Consider the following 19,985-nt stretch of genomic DNA (forward strand, 5'->3'; position numbering starts at 1 on the left):
CTGTGTCTGACTTGATTACCTTGTATCTACTCCAACACTTAGGACAGTGTTTGTCACACCTCTAAGCTGCCTTCACACTGTGGACCACCCCCTTCTCCTCAACACCCTATCCAACCTTGGCTTCACAGACTCCATCCTCTCCTGGTTCTCCTCTTATCTCTCTGGCCATTCATTCTTATTCTCCTTTGCGGGCTCCTCCTCCCCCTCCCATCCCATCTCTGCCCCTGCTCTCTCTCCCTCCCTTCAGGCTTGGGTCTCCTCCTGCCTTCAGGACATCTCCATCTGGATGTCTGCCCGCCATCTAAAACTCAATATGTCCAAGACTGAACTCCTTATCTTCCCTCCCAAACCTTGCCCTCTCCCTGACTTTCCCATCACTGTAGATGGCACTACCATCCTTCCTGTCTCAAAAGCCTGCAACCTTGGTGACTCTGCCCTCTCATTCACCCCTCACATCCAATCTGTCACCAAAACCTGCTGGTCTCACCTCCGCAACATCACCAAGATCCACCCATTCCTCTCCATCCAAACCGCTACCTTGCTGGTTCAATCTCTCATCCTATCCCGACTGGATTACTGCATCGGTCTCCTCTCTGATCTCCCATCCTCCTGTCTCTCCCGACTTCAGTCTATACTTCACGCTGCTGCCCGGATCATCTATGTGCAGAAACGTTCTGGGCATGTTACTCCCCTCCTCAAAAATCACCAGTGACTACCAGTCAACCTACGCATCAAGCAAAAACTCCTCACTCTCGGCTTCAAGGCTCTCCACCACCTCGCCCCCTCCTACCTCACCTCCCTTTTCTCCTCTCCTTCTACAGCCCAGTCCGCACCCTCTGCTCCTCTGCCGCTAACCTCCTCACTGTGCCTCGTTCTCGCCTGTCCCACCGTCTACCCCTGGCCCACATCCTCCCCCTGGCCTGGAATGCCCTCCCTCTGCACATCCGCCAAGCTAGCTCTCTTCCTCCCTTCAAAGTCCTACTGAGAGCTCACTTCCTCCAGGAGGCCTTCCCAGACTGAGCCCCCTTTTTCCTCTCCCCCTCCCTATCTCCCCATCCTACCTCCTTCCCCTTCCCACAGCACCTATATGTTCGTACAGAATTATTACTCTATTTTACTTGTACATATTTACTATTCTATTTATTTTGTCAATGATGTGCATCTAGCTTTTCTTCTATTTATTCTGATGACTTGACACCTGACCACATGTTTTGTTGTCTGTCTCCCCCTTCTAGACTGTGAGCCTGCTGTTGGGTAGGGACCGTCTCTATATGTTGCCAACTTGTACTTCCCAAGCACTTAGTACAGTGCTCTGCACACAGTAAGCGCTCAATAAATACGATTGAATGAATGAATGAATACAGTAAGTCCTTAAATGTCACAGTTATTACTGATTAAAGCACTGCTAGCCATGTTTGCAGATCTGACTAAAACTGACTGATGCCTGACCAACCATCCTTGCCCCACATGTGACTGCTGGAGGTACAGAAATGATCATTTTGTGATTCTCATGTGTTTACCCCCTCTGTCATTCAAAATGGCCCACTGTGTCTGCTCAGAAAAATTGTACACCAGTACGCACTTGACTACTAAAGTTTTCTTCAGTCAGTGTATAATATATATATATATATATATATATATATATATATATACAGCAAATTGCATATATACATATAATATAGATGTATATATAAAGTATAGCAAGTTATGCCCCAAAAGAATGACATCCCTCCTAAGTCTGTGGACATAAGGATGGACGATGGATGGTGAGGCAGGGGGTTTTAGGCAAAGCTGTCACCAACTCTACCGAAAGCCGGTCGTTAGCTAGTAAACCCTAGCTTCAACAGCTGCTCCTGAATGTATTTCAGTGGGCACAGACTTCCAATCTTCCCAAAGTCAGTGACTGCCTCTGAATAAGCTTGGAGTTCTTTCTTGCATGGAATTTTGTAGAAAGTAGTTGTTCTGTGCCCCAATCTATTTGGGGAATACATAATATTAGGCATTAAGCCAGCAATGTACCATGACTAAGCTGTCCGGTAGTTTTTGCCTATGTGTATTTTATTTTAATGTCTGTCTCCTCCTGCAGACTGTTGGTCCCCTGTAGGCACGGAACATTTCTACCACCTCTTTTGTATTGTACTTTGTCAAGTGCTTTGTACAATGTTCTGCACACAGTAGAAGAGCAGCATGGCCTAGTGGATAGAGCACAGGCCTATGAGTCAGAAGGACCTAGGTTCTAATTGCACCTCCACCACCTCTCCGCTGTGTGACCTTGGGTAAATCACTTAACTTCTCTGGACCTCTGTTGCCTCATCTGTAAAACGAGGATTAAGACTGAGCCCCAGTGGGATAGGAACTGTGTCCATCCTGATTACATTTATCTATATACTTAACTGAATAATTGAATTATGATAAATGGTGAATTATGATAGCTAACTTGACAGATATTAATAGTTACTATAAGATGAATATTGATTTTGTATAAAATTCCCCACATTAGTGCTAAATTAGCCAGTGATTATGCCAAAATGCTCCACAACACATTCTTATAGCATGTCTTCTAACCACTCTGCTTGTGTTGGCAGCAATTCACCACCCCTTTTTCAATTGCCTACCCACCTTGCTCTCATCCATCCTGTACTAGACATAAAGACACTGCTTGTCTATTTGTTCCGGTCAAGGAGACTAACTGGCTGAAAATAGACTGTGTGAGGAAACTGGATAAGTGGCTTCTTTTTTGGAATAGAATTTGCTAGCAGTAGCTGGAATGCCTAGGCCACTCAGACATATATGAAGGGGAAGGCATTAAACATTCCAAGTTGTATTGTAAGATGGTTGTAACCTGGAGGCTGCCTGAATATTTGTGTATTTATTCATCTATTTTTCCAAAAAGTCTTACAACTGTTCCACTAACAAAATCCAACTATGTCTATTTTCCCCATTAAACTGTAACCCCTTGAGAGTTCCTTTTGCCTTTGATACAATGCTCTGAACACTGTTGATGCTACATACTATGATTTTTGATAAATGTTATACACATGAAGTAAACACTCTTAAGATATATTTTAAGCTAGATACTATTATTACGGTATCTGTTACACACTATTTGGCAAGCACTAAGTGCTGAGGTAGATACAAGATAATCAGGTAAAACAGTCCATGTCCGACAAGGGGCTCACAGTCTTAATCTCCATTGTATGTATGAGGTAACAGGCACAGAAGTTACTTGTCCAAGGTCACACAGCAAATAAGTGTCAGAGACAGATCTAGAACCCAGATCCTTCTGACGTCCAGGCCTCTGCTCTATTCATTAGGCAGTATTGCTGCTCCTGAGATTCAGAAATGGTGCAGAATACTAAATGGTCCTCAGGTCAGATGCAGCATGTGGAAGTTTGTGTGTCACAGATCGAGCTCCAGCTGTGTTATCACTGAATGTCCAGCAGCTTGGCTGACCGTTCAGTATCAGGGCCCGTGGTGCGGACCAGACCAGGAATGATCTTGGCTCACTCATCCATCCATTCCTTAAACTTCTGGTTCGAGGTTCAGGGATGGTGGCAGAGCTGTCAAGGATAAGGAGGAGCTGGTGCTGTGGTGTTCCAAGAATCACACAGTCACTCACAGCCTGAAATCAGATCCCAGAGCCTTCTCTCTACACTCTGGGAAAATAAACTGCATTTGCAAAAAAAAAATAAAATAAAATAAATAAATAAAGGGAAAGACAGAAAAGTAATAGGTCTGAAATCTTCTGAGATTTGATCCTGCTTAATACAAATCCTGCATTCCAGCTACTCTAAGAAACACTGTGGAGAAGCCCAAAGCCTCATCTGCAAAAAAATAATTAGTAGAAAAGAACATCTGACTCATTAAGAAGTTGCTAACTCCTTCCTAGAATCTCACAGAGAGCATCAAAGCCAAACAAACTATGAATCAGAAATTTTTCATTCAACTGGAACCATAATTCTTGTATGTTAGAAGGATAGGCACAAGGAACATCATGAGACAGCTCTATCAGGTTCCCAGTAGCAATTTCTGATTGTTCTGGCAACTCAAAATGTGTCAGAGCAACATGACCTGTCCCTCAAGGAAAGGAAGTTCAATCTGGGAACTGACCTCTTTACTTCTCTTTATATTGCCTCATGTCTAAATGGGCAATTTGAGAACAGGATAAGGAATCAGCATCATGGTCTCAATAGAACAAAGAAGGGTAAAATACAAAGCTTGGGAAGCAGTGTGGCTCAGTGGAAAGAGCACGGGCTTGGGAGTCAGGGGTCATGGGTTCAAATCCCAACTCCGCCGCTTGTCAAGCTGTGTGACTTTGGGCAAGTCACTTCACTTCTCTGTGTCTCGGTTACCTCATCTGTAAAATGGGGATTAAGATTGTGAGCCCCACATGGGACAACCTGATCACCTTGTATCCTCCCCAGTGCTTAGAACAGTGCTTTGCACATAGTAAGCACTTAAATACCAAAAATTATTATTACTATTATTATAAAAATAGCCAATTCACAAACCTTCTAGCTTCAATGGTTTTTAAATGGTTCTTATATTTGGAGATATCTTTTTCTTCCCACTTTATTGAAGAGTTAGTGTCACTCAGACACACCCAGTCTGCCTAGCACTGTATTTAGGCATAGGTCTGACAAGTTGTAAATCCTGCAGGTGAAAATAAACAGAGTACTTCACTTACCCGTTTTGAAGGGACGGATATTAAGGCATGAAGAAGTGATTAATTAATAACTCAAGAGCCTATCGGGGCCATTTCTTAAACCAGTAATAGTCAAACTGCCTATCTGCATAAAATGTAATCTTAGGTTCAAGGCCAGACACTGCTGACAATGAAATACAGTCAAAGACAGGCGCATCACATGAACATCCTACATATTTGCACCTTGTGTCCACAGAAACACAGGAATGCACCTTTGCTGTTGAAGAACATCTGCCAGACAGCAAAGAAGGAGCGTGGTCTAGTGGATAGAGCAAGGGCCTGGGAATCAGAAGGACCTGGGGTCTAGTTCCGACTCCACCACTTGTCTGCTGTGTGACCTTGGTCAAGTCACAACTTCTCTGTGCCTCAGTTATCTCATCTACAAAATGGGGATTCAGTACCTGTTCTCTCTTACTCAGACCGTGAGTCCCATTTGGAACCTAATTATCAATCAATCGTATTTATTGAGCGCTTACTGTGTGCAAAGCACACAGTTATGTGCGAAGTTGTGTGCCAAGCACACAATTATTAGTAGTAATTATCGTGACTCTACCCCAGCAGTGGTTGGTAAATAGTAAGTGCTTACATTATTAAATGGTTCAAGAAGACCACAGAACCTCCCTTGACTTCAGAGCTGCCCCATCGGCCTAGAGTTGAGGGTTGTGGCCAGGGAAGCGGCAGCCAAGGCAGACTTCCTAGCCCAATCCAGAGTGGCCTCTAGAGCCAACTGTGCTCTGAGGAGGTGGGATGGAACTCACGACACTCTGGAGAACTGGCTAACATCGCAATGATGTTGAGTCCATTCCAAACTCCAGCTAACTCTGGCAGGAGGGGCCCACTTTTCCCTGCAGCTCCACTGGCTGGGCCTAGCCCCGGACAGTAAAACTCTGCTAAGATCAACTCAGGGAGGTGGCACTTTGGCCTGGGCCAAGCCTCCTGAACCTAGACATCCCAAATTAGCCCCAGTCTAAACACAGCCAGGAAGCCAGGTCAGTCCAGGAACTATTCCCACCGTTTTGGAAAGAGAAGGGAGATCAGGAGACTGTCTCTCCATGAGGTGATGGTCAAATGGAACACAACCAAATTTAGCACAGCTGGGAAGGAGTGGATCCTGAGGCAGGAAGATGGGGTGGAAAGGCCTGGATTCTTACCACCGCCCCATGACAAACTGAATCCCTTTGGCCACGTTATTTCATGTGCTTGTGTCTTGGTTTGCAAATAATCCCTATCTCTACCAACCTTAAAAGGAATTTGTGAGGACAAGTGAGGAAATCCTTTGGAAGAAAACGTGCTGGGTGACATTTCTTGAAAATTTTTCAGCAGTGGCATGACCTATAAGTACAGGGTCAGCCTATGAAAGAAACCTAGCTTCTGGGCCCAGCTGTACTGCATTGTACCCAGGACACACAATAAATACCGTTACCCACTGACAGCTGGGTAGCTTTGGGAAAGTCACTTCCAACTCTGAGAGAATGAGCAGGAATCTGCACCCTATTCAATGCAGAGGAATATATTCCAAGATCAATGAATTATGGCAGGTAAAGCACCTTGAGATCTCAAAGACATTAAAATAAATCAATTTAAAGCTGTTGTAATAATAAAAATGATCAACTTTCTTACAAGTCTGGGAAATCAGGCATAATATGCCTAAGACTGCTGAGTGCCGAGTACTATTTTAAGCTCTTGGTCGGTTATGATATTTTTAAGTACTTCCTGCATAGAGCACTATGCTACAGTATAATTAGAGCATTATACCATGCTTTGGAAGAGTAACAGGAAGCAACGTGGCCTAGCGGAAAAAGCACCTGCCTGGAAGTCGGAAGCCCTGGGTTCTAATGCCAGCTCTCCTATGTGCCAGCTGTGTTACTTGGGCAAGTCCCTTAACTTCTCTGTGCCTCAGTTCCCTCACCTGCAAAATGGGGATTCATTACCTGTTCTCCCTCCTACTTAAGACTGAGGGTCCCACATGGGACCTGATTAACATGTTCTACCCAGTGCTTAGTACAGTGCTTTGCCACATAATAAGCATTCAACAAATGCCACAATTATTATTAGTAGTAAATTAGAGGTAAAGACGCTGTCCCTGTCCTCAAAGAGAAGCAGCATGGTCTAGTGAAAAGAGCATGGACTTGGATGTCAGAAGACCTGAATCCTAATTCCGGCTCCTCCATTGGCCTGCTTTGTGACCTTGGGCGAGTTACTTAAGTTCTCTGTGCCTCAGTTTCCTTATCTGTATAAACTGGGGATTCAATATGTGTTCTCTCTCCTACTTAGACTATGAACCCCATCTGGGAAAGGGATTGTGTCTGACCTGATTACCTTGTTTCTACTCCAGTGCTTGGCACATATTGAGCACTTAAGTACCACAGTTCTTACTATTCTTATTTCCAATAAATGTCCCATTCGACACCCATTAGACACACGCCATGAGAATGGAAATTTCATCAATCCTTCACTATTTTAGACAAATTGCACTCTATATTCTTCAGTAAAACGTTCAGTGTACTAAAAACAAACGGAGCGCAGAGGTTTTTGGATTTTCATTTTGCAATAAGGTTTGCGGCTCTATTCAAGTCACTTCCCTTTTTGTCAAGCACTTTCTTCAACCCTGCAGTGGGTGCGGTGGGGGAAGGGGTGACTGATCTCCTTACTACAAAACATTGCTCAAGGAAAGAGCACTACCACCTTAGCTTTACAGAGCACCCTTTCAAATCACAAAGGGAAATATTAAAACATGACCTTGGCCGACTTAGTAAGTGTTCAAACAGTATTATCCTTATTCTAATATCCATACAAATGTCTGCAGAGGAATTCTGTGTACTTAACCGTCCTATTTTGAAATCACTGCTGCTGATGGTGGTGAGATTCTAACCATGTGTGCGGGTGTGAAGGAGAAGGCTGATGCGTGACCAACACTCCTTCCCCCACACTGTCTCCCTGTAAAGCTCAATTCTGGCTGCACAAACAGGTCCATCTCTCATGGGTCTGTTTCTGTTTTAGAGCTGCCCTTCTGTATCCCGGTCTTTGTGAAGTAGCATCCCCAAGCTTGGTGAACTGGAAAGGGGCACACAAATACAAGCGGGGAAGGAAGGAAGAATGGCAAGTAGCGTGGCCTAGTGGAAAAGCTACAGACCTGTTACCTGCTTGCTGTGTGACCTTGGACAAGTCACTTAACTTCTCTATGCCTCAGTATCCTCATCTGCAAAATGAGGTTTCAATACCTGTTTTCCCTCCTACTTTGACTGTGAGCCCCACAGGGGATAAGGGCTGTGTCCGGCCTGGTTATCTTCTGTTTACCCCAGTGCTTGGCACACAGTAAAAGCTTAATACTGCTATTTTTAAGAAATAGTGAAATCCAGGGTCAAACAATGCAACATAGCAAGGGTCTACTAGGACAGAATTGAAGCAGATAGATAAATTTTGCAGATAGAAATCTGGAGACCAAGAACTACATAGTCTCAACTAGGGAATCTGGGAAGTTTTGTGCCTATACAACAATCCTCCATTAGACCACTTTTTTCAGGGCTCTCAGAGTTATCAAATTTTAATGTCAGAATTAATCCGCACCCTTTCACTTTGAACACTCTCTCACTTTGAAACAACACTCCAAAGATTACCTTGGCTTAAACAATTAGGTCTCCTTTATTGACATCTAGTTTGCAGAGATAATGGCAAATCTGTTTACACAAGGTGTCTTTAGGTAGAATAAGATGGGAAAAATAACACCGAGATGGAATGTTGCCACCTCCATCCTTTCACCCAACCCATCATAAATTCCGCAAAGAATTTACCTGATTCTACCAGTCTCATAGGCAAATCTGGACTACGAACCATCTGTTAGTAATTTTTTTATGGTATTTAAGCACTTACTATGTGCCAGGCACTGTATTAAGTGCTGGGTTGATATAGGGTAATCAGATTGGACATAGTCCCTGTACCACATGGGGATTAAGACAGTAAGCCCCATTTTACAGATGGGGCAACTGAGGCACAGAGAATTGAAGTGACTTGCCCAAGGTCACACAGACAAGTGGGGGAACCAGGATTAGAACCCAGGTCCTTCTGACACCCAGGCCGGGACTCTATCTACTAGGACTTGCTGTCTCAATTCTTAGATGAGTTAACAGATCCTGGGACCCAATAGTTTGATTCTGGATTTGCTATTTACTGTGGGCTCCTGGAGCAAGTCACTCTCTGACCCTAGGTTTCTCCCCTTATAAACTCTATCAGTAGAGTATGGATAGTGCCACCAACCCCTACTTAGAGGATGAATGAAATAATGAACATGAAAGAGCTTTGGGTTCATTGGAGAATGGTGCCAAATTAATTCAAATTTTGGGTGACCCCAAAAGGGTTTCAAAGTTATTGGTTCCAGGTTGTGGAGAGGTGGTTAAGCTGCTCCCCTTCTTCCAGGACAGAGACCCCAGAGTTACTGTTCCAGGGTCAGTTTGGTCCCAAAATTTGCAAAAGAATTTAAAACAGCATGGAGATGAGAATATTTGAAAGAGTGAATGAGTTCAGAGAGTTAAAACAAAGGTTTTAAGGTTATACTTTCAGGTACTGAATTAAGGCCAAGTGTTCTGTCCCTATAAGATTAAAATAAATTGCCATCATTTTCAGTTGTCTTTGAGAGTCTGTGTGAAATCACAGTGGGTCAGATCAATGGCTCAACCAGACCAGCATTCTGTCCCTTTATAAAGGCAACGATGCTTGAAGGAGCAGAGTAAGGACTGCAGCCTTCTTCAACATCCTCAGGAATAAGAATGCTTCCTAACTTTTCCTTCTAAATAACTCTCATAGATTTTAGTCCAGGAATCTTGCTGAATCCTTCTGGAGTCTATCGATATTGTCCTGCTACCCAACGTCCTATGATAATGTAATCAATTTCTCAGGCTTATCTTTTCCAGTCTACAAATTGAAAACTTTTACTTCCTCCTTTTGGTAATAAAAGATCCATCTTGTACCCTCAGTGGGGTGCAATAAATACTTATTAATAATGAATGAGTCTAAGGTTCTGCACAAAACATTTCCCTGTTTTATTAGCTACAGAGCAGACATTTCAAATGGCTTTGCCAAACTTTTTACAGACTATATACTAACTCCTCTTGGCTACTTAAAAGCAAACTGAAAACTAGTAAATGGTGATGTCTAACCTCTACTGCTCAAAGAAAATCCACCACAATGGACTATAGAAGTAGCGTGGCTCAGTGGAAAGAGCACGGGCTTTGGAGTCAGAGGTCATGGGCTCAAATCCTGGCGTGCTGATTGTCAGCTGTGTGACTTTGGTCAAGTCACTTAACTTCTCTGTGCCTCAGTTACCTCATCTGTAAAATGGGGATTAAGACTGTGAGCCCCCTGTGGGACAACCTGATCACCTTGTAACCTCCCCAGTGCTTAGAACAGTGCTTTGCACATAGTAAGTGCTTAATAAATGCCATCATTATTATTATAGAACTGGCTTTAAAACTATGGCTTGATTTTCCATCTCTACCACTTATGAACTTATTTATACGCTCCTCAGAACTTAGGCATATAGGTGTACTATGGTTTGACTGTAGTACTTGGAAATACCTTTAAGTTTATAGGTAGCTTCTTCATTCCATAGTTCCCAAGCACCTAGAATAGTGCACTGTACCAACTGGGCGTTACTCAAACTGAGGCTCTTGGTTTTGCTTTTTTGTTTGTACTTCTATAGCATTGAAATGGATGAACAACAAGAAAACTCCCTCTCCCTTCTGCATCTATGCACTTGGATCAATGACCTTTGGACACCTGCTATTCTCCCCACTGCAGTTATGTAGATACATAAAAATTTTGTATTCTATTATAAATTATATATATTCTATTATAATATACATACATATTATAATATTTATTATATATTATCAGTCTGGAAATGAGGTTCACTAGGTGAAGAACTAGGTACCGCTGGGGCTCAGCTTGGACCAGATTTATCCCCAAATTTTTCAACAGATCAGGCTTCTGTGTGACAGAGGGAAAGAGGGAATATTGGGCATGATGTTGGGGTGAGTGATGAAGAATCCTCTGGGTGTTTGGGGGCTAGAGGATATAATGCATTTGGGGAATGAACCAAAACAAGATAAGTTGGAATTCAAAGGGCAGGATATAGCTTTAGGGAAGGAATCCTGCTTCTACAGATGATTGGAATCTAACTAGTAACACAATCCATGAACACATCAGAGATGAAAGATCAAAGCATGTTGCGGGGAGGACAAAAGCTGATAGAGAACTTGGGGCAAAAGTGATCTAAACTGTCTCTGCCTCATGGGATGGGAATGGAGAAGCACTCAGGGAACCCAGGAAACACTAACACAATTGTGTATTGTAAATATGAAATACATCTCCAGTACTTAGACGTGGAGTGCGACAAAGTGAAGATCCATTAAACCCAGGGCAATCAATCTGTGAGCAAGGAGGCAGAGGAAGACTGGACCATAGCCCACCTGGAACCTGATTTAGCAAGCATAAAAGTCAGCAGCCCCAAACACTAAACATTGGGATAGACTATCAAAGAGGACAGGGGAGTCTCCATTTCTGGAGACCTTGAAAGAAAGCACACACCCATCTATAACTGGATGATTCAGTCATTCACCTGCCTGGAGCAAGACCAGATGACCTCTTGAGGTCATGACTTTTATCTTTCTGTTCAATCGACCCTGCCTCCACACCTTCTTCCTTGATCTTTAAGAAAGGGAATAGTTATTAACTGCAGGTACACTAACCAGCTATACTGAGTTATGCAAATCTTTCTCAAGAACCTGAGAAATTAACTTTCAGAAAGGACTTATACAACTGCCATGTATTTTTGAGCTTTTAGTACACTTATTCCAGCAAACCCAAGACCATCTTTTCTTCTACGCTTTCTGTGATCCTTGTTTCACCTTCCTCTTCATACATTTAACAATTCATAACACTCTTTTTGGTAGGGTCTGTATTTGCCACCTTATTTCATCTGAAAATCCTTTCTCTCAGCATATTATTTATAGTAATTTCTTGTTTAAAATGAAACTATACATACCTGTCTTTTCTCAAGATTGATCATAAAAATATCCTACATGTAAAAGTCAGAAATGTCTATTAAGAAGCTACATACTTTCTCCCAATTCTCAGTAGTGGTTAACTCTCTATTATAGTTTTGTAGAAAGAAGAAAATCTTCCCTAGAAACTATCTCCAGCAGAAGAAATCCATTCCCTCTTTGCACTAAATATTCTACTAAAATTTCAAAAGAAAAGGCCTTTCTACTAAAATTTTAAAAGGAAAGGCCTTTTAACAAAGACTATTTTATTCTTGAGAAAAATTTCAATTTAAAATTGATGAATAAACCTAGCGGTGTTCTTAGAGAGCTCAGAGTAGACAGGGGGCATCCTCTCTTTGTTGGTGAAAACAGAAGTGAATTAGAAATTGAGCAACTGAGAATAACAGAAGATAAAAGTAGAGTTGTGGGAATGAAGAAAATGCTTCGCTGCTGTGCTAAAGACCTGCATCCCACCAGCTCTCCACCTGGGGCCAGAAAAATTTGATGGGTCAGCTAGGAGGAGATCTCTACTTCAATAAACCAATTAAAAAAAAACAAAAAAAAACCCCACGCAAAACCCTCTTTTCTCCAGATTGCTAAACTAGCAGAAATTTGATATGAGGAATGATTAAAGAACTGGATGTTACAGAAGAATGCCTCAAACCTAATGAGAAAAGCCATTTCTGCTAATATGCAAATCTCGGTGAGCTTCTTCCCCACCTCTCATTCCCTTCCTCACCCCTCCAAAAAATACTGCTCCTGGAACTGCTTCTTGTGTGGCTCCTAGTGAGTCAGGTACAGAGAGCCAAGACATGTAGAATAAATTCAGTGATTTTAGGAGAACAGAATTTGAAGAGGTGCCTTTTGTCAACTACAAGATAAATAATACTTAATTTGGAAAACAAACAGACTATGTCAAACAAAATATGTCTTTTTAAAAAGGGAAACAGAATGAATCAAAAACCAACTGGACCAAAGGGGAAGTGAGAGGCTTTTGCTACAAACACTGAACTAAGGAAGCTTCTGTAAATTATGAATAAGCCTCTATGCATGCATACTACTAAGTGTCAGGGAAAATTGTTGGAATCAATAGAGAATGCCACAGGTTACACCCATCAAAAACAGATGAAAGGGCTTCTTGGAACCAGATACAATATAAAAAAGTATTTTTAATCAAGTGTCCAGATTGTCCAGACACTCTACAAATTAGTTCAAGAAACAAATTCTACAAAGGAGACGGGAACAAAACCATGCTGCTGAGAATTTAGTTTTGGCCCAGTATGCTGGAATATTCTCTCTCTCACTTGCTCTCCTTTCCTGCTTCTGAAAGTACATATTGCCAGTCCTACATCCCTCCGCCCCCACCCCCGCACACACAGAGTTGGCACATGTTCGATTGTTTCTTATTCTTAGCCCGCCTCAGAACATATTTCTTAGATTATCATTGATAAACTTTTTTTCTACTATGCTATTTTTAAACCTGGAATCAACCCTGAAATTTGTCTAGAGATAACTTTTGTCCATCATAATAATGACTTGTCCAATGGTCCTAATCTGGACGGTCCCAACAGGGCATTATCCAGTCTGACCCTTGAAAGAAGTCGCTGCCAACCCCTTTCCCACATCCTCCCCCTAGCCTGGAACTCCCTCCCCTTCCTTAAACCCTCAAACCACCACTCTCACCACCTTCAAAACATTATTAAGATCATATCTTCTCCAAGACGTCTTCTCAAATAAGCCCTTTTTTCCCTGGCTCGCTTTCTTTTTTGCATCTGTGACCTTTTGGGCATTTGATATTTGCCTCACCCAACCGCACAGCACTTATGTAGGTATTTTAAAAATTACTATAAATTATTTATAACATCCATCTCCCCCTCTAGACTATAAACTCGTTATGGGCAGGGAACTTGTCTTAATTCTGTTGTATTGTACTCTTCCAAGTGCTTAGTACAGTGCTCTGCACGTCTGCTGTGTGACCTTGGGCAAGTCACTTAACTTCTCTGAGCCTCAGTTACCTCATCTGTAAAATGGGGATTGACTGTGAGCCCCACGTGGGACAAGCTGATCACCTTGTATCCCCCAGCGCTTAGAACAGTGCTTTGCACATAGTAAGTGCTTAACAAATGCCATTATTATTATTATTATTATTATTATAAAAGCAGCATGGCCTGATGGAAATAACACATGCCTGGGAATCAAAGCCCCACGTGGGACAACCTGATCACCTTGTAACTTCCCCAGCGCTTAGAACAGTGTTTTGCACATAGTAAGTGCTTAATAAATGCCATTATTATTATTATGGGTTCTGAATTCTGGCTCTACCACTTGTCTGCTGCGTGACCTTGGGCAAGTCATTTCATTTCTCTGTGCTTGTTACCTCATCTGTAAAATGGGACTGAGACTGTGAGCCCCACGTGGGACAGGGACTGTGTCCAACTCGATTTGCTTGTCTCCACCCCAGCCTGGCCCATAGTAGGCACTTAATGAATACCATCACCATTATTATTACTATGACTACCACTGATTGATGCCAATGGTTAATTGGTTTGCTTTAAGTGAGAGCCAAGGGGTGCGCAACTTAAAAACACTCTTCTCCTTCCGTCATTTCTCAAAGTTCTACTACAGGACTTTGTATACAATACAAATACAATCCTGCAAGCAAATGTTAGTGGGCAATGGCTTATCCCAAAATACCATCTGTGCTTTTTGCCCCCTCCTCCCCGCCGCACCCCCAAGGCAGAATTGAGGGTCTGAAGGGATGGGGTGAGGGTTTCAGGGAACAACTCAATCAATCAATCGCATTTATTGAGCGCTTACTGTGTGCAGAGCACTGTACTAAGCACTTGGGAAGTACAAGTTGGCAACTCGGTCCCTAGCCCTCCCCAACTTTCCCCTTCAATCCTTCATGCCCTCCCCAAAGCCCCGTAGGGTACCACCCATATCACCCAGGTGCCGAAGGCCACTGCTGCGGGACCTACAATTTTCTGAACTCTTCTAGTGTAATGCATTTTCTCTCTCCGGTTTGTATGCATTCCTTGCCTCTTAAATTTCATGAATACCTACCTGAAACAATGTTTTTAGGGAGTAAAAAAACAAGAACAGGAGAGAGAGACACACACACACACACACATGCCACCAAAAAACACTCGACCAGAGTTCAAAAGTCTGTTGCCAATAATACTGCTGACTCCAAATTCTGTTGAGCATTGTAAAATGAGGGCTGCACGAATGACTGGTCAGACGCAATTGCTTACAGATACTTTAAAAAAAAAAAAAAAGTGGAACCATCCCTGAACCGAAACCACTGGGGCTTCTTTTAAGAGTCTTTTTTCCCCACCACATATTTCGTAATCTTTCTGGATACTTTCCTGAGAATTGGAACCCTTAGGCTATAATATCTATCTCTATATAGATTCACTCATTCATTCGTATTTATTGAGCGCTTACTGTGTGCAGAGCACTGTACTAAGCGCTTGGGAAGTACAAGTTGGCAACATATAGATGCATACTAATTCCTCAATCTATAATCGATGGACTGTAGCGCTTAGAACAGTGCTTGGCACATAGTAAGTGCTTAACAAATCATCATTATTATAACTGTACGCTCTTTTCCTGCAAATTTAAAGACCCGCAGCTTTTCCCTCAGCTACTACAGATGCGGTGAGGGTTTTCTGCAGCGTGGCTCCGTGGAAAGAGCCCGGGCTTTGGAGTCCGAGGTCATGGGTTCGAATTCCAGCTCCGCCACATGCCTGCTGTGTGACCTTGGGCAAGTCACTTAACTTCTCTAAGCCTCGGTTACCTCATCTGTAAAACGGGGATTTAGACTGTGATCCCCCTGTGGGACAACCTGATTACCTTGTAACCTCCCCAGTGCTTAGAACAGTGCTTGGCACATAGTAAGCGCTTCGAAGCAGCGTGGCTCAGTGGAAAGAGCCCGGGCTTTGGAGTCAGAGGTCGTGGGTTCGAATCCTGGCTCCGCCACACGTCTGCTGTGTGACCTTGGGCAAGTCACTTAACTTCTCTGAGCCTCGGTTACCTCATCTGTAAAACGGGGATTAAGACTGTGAGCCCCCTGTGGGACAACCTGATTACCTTGTGACCTCCCCAGGGCTTAGAACAGTGCTTGGCACATAGTAAGCGCTTAATAAATCCCATCATCATCATTCTGCCCGGCCCATGCCAGGGGCCTGCAGAAATACCGTCCTGCCAGGCACATCCGAAGAGGATTCGACCGCTTCGGGGAACTTTTGAAGCTGCCAGGGGCAACCTCCAAGCTCCCTGCTCCTCCTTTTAGCAAGAGGATGCCAGGGAAAGACAGCTCATCCTCCTCCCGCCCTCCAGGGCCCTTCCGTGGAAAACCCAGCGCCTCCGACTTACTTTTCTTGGACAGCAGGACGGCTGGCACCGTTATGATGGTGACGACGGCGGCTGTCCCGAGCAGGCCCAACAACACCTTGCCCACCGTCTGGGTACCAACAAGGAGGCAGTGAGGACGGGACACCTGGGATCCCGCTGCAGGGGGATCGGGGCCGAAGGAAAACACGATTGAGGGGGACAGGAGTCTGGCTCTCTTTATCTGAACGGCCGCAGCCAGGGCGGCTCATTTAATTCACTCATTCAGTCATATTTATTGAGCGCTTACTGTGTGCAGAACACTGGACTAAGCGCTTGGGAAGTACAAGTGGCCAACGTATAGAGACGGTTCCTACCCAAAAACGGGCTCACAGGCTAGAAGGGGGAGGCAGACAACAAAACAAAACAGGTGGACAGGTGTCAAAATAGTCAGGATAATAATAATAATAATGGTATTTATTAAGCGCTTACTATGTGCACTGTTCTAAGCGCTGGGGAGGTTACAGGGTGATCAGGTTGTCCCACGGGGGGCTCACAGTCTTAATCCTCATCATGGTATTTGGTAAGCGCTTACTATGTGCACTGTTCTAAGCGCTGGGGAGGTTGCAAGGTGATCAAGTTGTCCCACAGGGGGCTCACAGTCTTAATCCTCGTAATGGTATTTGGTAAGCGCTTACTATGTGCACTGTTCTAAGCGCTGGGGAGGTTACGGGGTGATCAAGTTGTCCCACGGGGGGCTCACAGTCTTAATCCTCATAATGGTATTTGGTAAGCGCTTACTATGTGCACTGTTCTAAGCGCTGGGGAGATTACGGGGTGATCAAGTTGTCCCACGGGGGGCTCACAGTCTTAATCCTCATAATGGTATTTGGTAAGCGCTTACTATGTGCACTGTTCTAAGCGCTGGGGAGGTTGCAAGGTGATCAAGTTGTCCCACAGGGGCTCACAGTCTTAATCCCCATAATGGTATTTGGTAAGCGCTTACTATGTGCACTGTTCTAAGCGCTGGGGAGGTTACGGGGTGATCAAGTTGTCCCACGGGGGGCTCACAGTCTTAATCCTCATAATAGTATTTGGTAAGCGCTTACTACGTGCACTGTTCTAAGCGCTGGGGAGGTTACAGGGTGATCAGGTTGTCCCACGGGGGGCTCACAGTCTTAATCCTCATAATGGTATTTGGTAAGCGCTTACTATGTGCACTGTTCTAAGCGCTGGGGAGGTTACGGGGTGATCAAGTTGTCCCACGGGGGGCTCACAGTCTTAATCCTCATAATGGTATTTGGTAAGCGCTTACCATGTGCACTGTTCTAAGCGCTGGGGAGGTTACGGGGTGATCAAGTTGTCCCACGGGGGGCTCACAGTCTTAATCCTCATAATGGTATTTGGTAAGCGCTTACCATGTGCACTGTTCTAAGCGCTGGGGAGGTTACAGGGTGATCAAGTTGTCCCACGGGGGGCTCACAGTCTTAATCCTCATAATGGTATTTGGTAAGCGCTTACTATGTGCACTGTTCTAAGCGCTGGGGAGGTTACGGGGTGATCAAGTTGTCCCACGGGGGTCTCACAGTCTTAATCCTCATAATGGTATTTGGTAAGCGCTTACCATGTGCACTGTTCTAAGCGCTGGGGAGGTTACAGGGTGATCAAGTTGTCCCACGGGGGGCTCACAGTCTTAATCCTCATAATGGTATTTGGTAAGCGCTTACCATGTGCACTGTTCTAAGCGCTGGGGAGGTTACAGGGTGATCAAGTTGTCCCACGGGGGGCTCACAGTCTTAATCCTCATAATGGTATTTGGTAAGCGCTTACTATGTGCACTGTTCTAAGCGCTGGGGAGGTTACGGGGTGATCAAGTTGTCCCACGGGGGGCTCACAGTCTTAATCCTCATAATGGTATTTGGTAAGCGCTTACTATGTTCATTCATTCTTTCAATCGTATTTATTGAGCGCTTACTGCATGCGGAGCACTGTACTAAGCGCTTGGGAAGTACAAATTAGCAACATACGAAACGGTCCTTACCCAACAGCGGGCTCACAGTCTATGTGCCAAACACTGTCCTAAGCGCCGCGGTAGATTCAAGGTAAGCAGGCTGTCCCACGTGGGGCTCCCAGTCTTCATCCCCATTTTACAGAGGAGGGAACTGAGGCCCAGAGAAGTCAAGTGACTTGCCCTAGGTCACCCAGCAGACAGGGGGCGGAGCGGGATGAGAACTCACGACCTCCGACTCCCAAATCCGGGCTCCTTCCACTACGCCACGCTGCTTCTGTTCTACCGTAATAATAATAATAATAATAATAATAATAATAATAATAATAATGATGGCATTTGTTAAGCGCTTACTATGTGCAGAGCACTGTTCTAAGCGCTGGGGGGGGGTTTACAAGGTGATCAAGTTGTCCCACGTGGGGCTCCCAGTCTCCATCCCCATTTTACAGAGGAGGTCACTGAGGCTCAGAGAAGTGAAGTGACTTGCCCAAGGTCACACAGCAGCCGTGGCGGGGTCGGGATTCGAACCCACGACCTCTGACTCCAAAGCCCGGGCTCTTTCCACTGGGCCACGCTACTCTCCCAGGCGCTTAGTACAGCGCTCCGCACGGTGTGAGCGCTCAATAAAAGCTACCGGTGATGATAATAATGAGAACGAAGGCATTTATTAAGCGCTTACGAGGTGCGAAGCGCTGGGCACTTATTGAGCGCTTACTATGTACTGAGCACCGGATTAAGCTTGGGGTCTTGGGGGGGCGGAGGCGGGGGGGGGGGCGGCCCGGGGAGGCTTCGTACTGACCTTCATGGTGCGGAGCAGGAGCGGGAGGTGGTGGCACCTGCGGGCGCTGCCCCCCCCCAACCCCACCCCACCCTCCCCGTGGCGACCGGACCGGGGCCCTCCCACCTTGGCGGCCCCACTTAAACGGGAGGGAGCGGGGGCGGGGGCGGGGGCGGCCACGTGCGGCCGGGGGCGGGGCGGACGGACGGGGCGGACGGCCAATGGGAGGGGCGGACGGCCGGGGACGCCCAATGGGAGGGGCGGACGGCCGGGGGGGGCGGGACGGACAGCCGATGGGCGGGGCGGACAGTCCGGGGGGCGGGACAGGCGGACGATGGGCGGGGCGGACCGCCGGGGAGGTGGGGCGGACAGCCAATTGGAAGGGCGGACAGACAGGGGGGCGGGGCGGACAGCCAAGGGGCGGAGCGGACAGCCAATGGGCGGGGCAGACAGCCTGGGGGGCGGGACAGACAGCCAGTGGGCGGGGCAGATACCCGAGGGGGCTGGACAGACAGCCAGTGGGCGGGGCAGACAGCCGAGGGGGGGGGCGGGCCAACCGCCAATGGGCGAGGCAGACACGGGGGAGTGGGACAGACAGCCAGTGGGCGGGGCAGACAGCCTGGGGGGGCGGGACAGAAAGCCCATGGGCGGGGCAGACAGCCTGGGGGGCGGGACAGATAGCCAATGGGCGGGGCAGACAGCCTGGGGGGCGGGACAGACAGCCAATGGGCGGGGCAGACAGCCTGGGGGGGGGGGCAGACAGCCAATGGGCGGGGCAGACACCCGGGGGGCTGGACAGACAGCCAATGGGCGGGGCAGACAGACGGGGGGGGCGGGACAGACAGCCAATGGGCGGGGCAGACAGACGGGGGGGCGGGACAGACAGCCAATGGGCGGGGCAGACAGCGGGGGGGCGGGCAAACAGCCAATGGGCGGGGCAGACAGCGAGGGGGCGGGCAAACAGCCAATGGGCGGGGCAGACAGCCGGGGAGAGGGGCAGACAGCCAATGGGCGAGGCAGATACCCTGGGGGGGCGGGACAGACAGCCAATGGGCGGGGCAGACACCCGGGGGGGGCGGGGCATATAGCCAATGGGCGGGGCAGACACCCGGTGGGGGGGGCGGG

General features: G+C 46.0%; 1 protein-coding gene across 2 annotated transcripts in view; it reads right to left on the bottom strand.

Moving 5' to 3' along the window:
* DPP4 (dipeptidyl peptidase 4) overlaps positions 1-18,937 on the bottom strand; it is a 68,512-nt gene extending 49,575 nt beyond the window's left edge. For both annotated transcript variants that reach the window (XM_038751637.1, XM_038751638.1), the window contains exons 1-2: positions 18,882-18,937; positions 16,120-16,207 (exon numbers count right to left, since the gene is read on the bottom strand). In XM_038751637.1, coding sequence (XP_038607565.1) covers positions 16,120-16,207; positions 18,882-18,887 — 94 coding nt within the window. In that variant the 5' untranslated portion in view covers positions 18,888-18,937. The remainder of the gene's footprint in view (positions 1-16,119; positions 16,208-18,881) is intronic.
* Between the last annotated feature and the right edge of the window lie 1,048 nt (positions 18,938-19,985).

Source organism: Tachyglossus aculeatus, chromosome 9, assembly GCF_015852505.1.
Source record: "Tachyglossus aculeatus isolate mTacAcu1 chromosome 9, mTacAcu1.pri, whole genome shotgun sequence".
Lineage (NCBI taxonomy): Eukaryota > Metazoa > Chordata > Mammalia > Monotremata > Tachyglossidae > Tachyglossus > Tachyglossus aculeatus.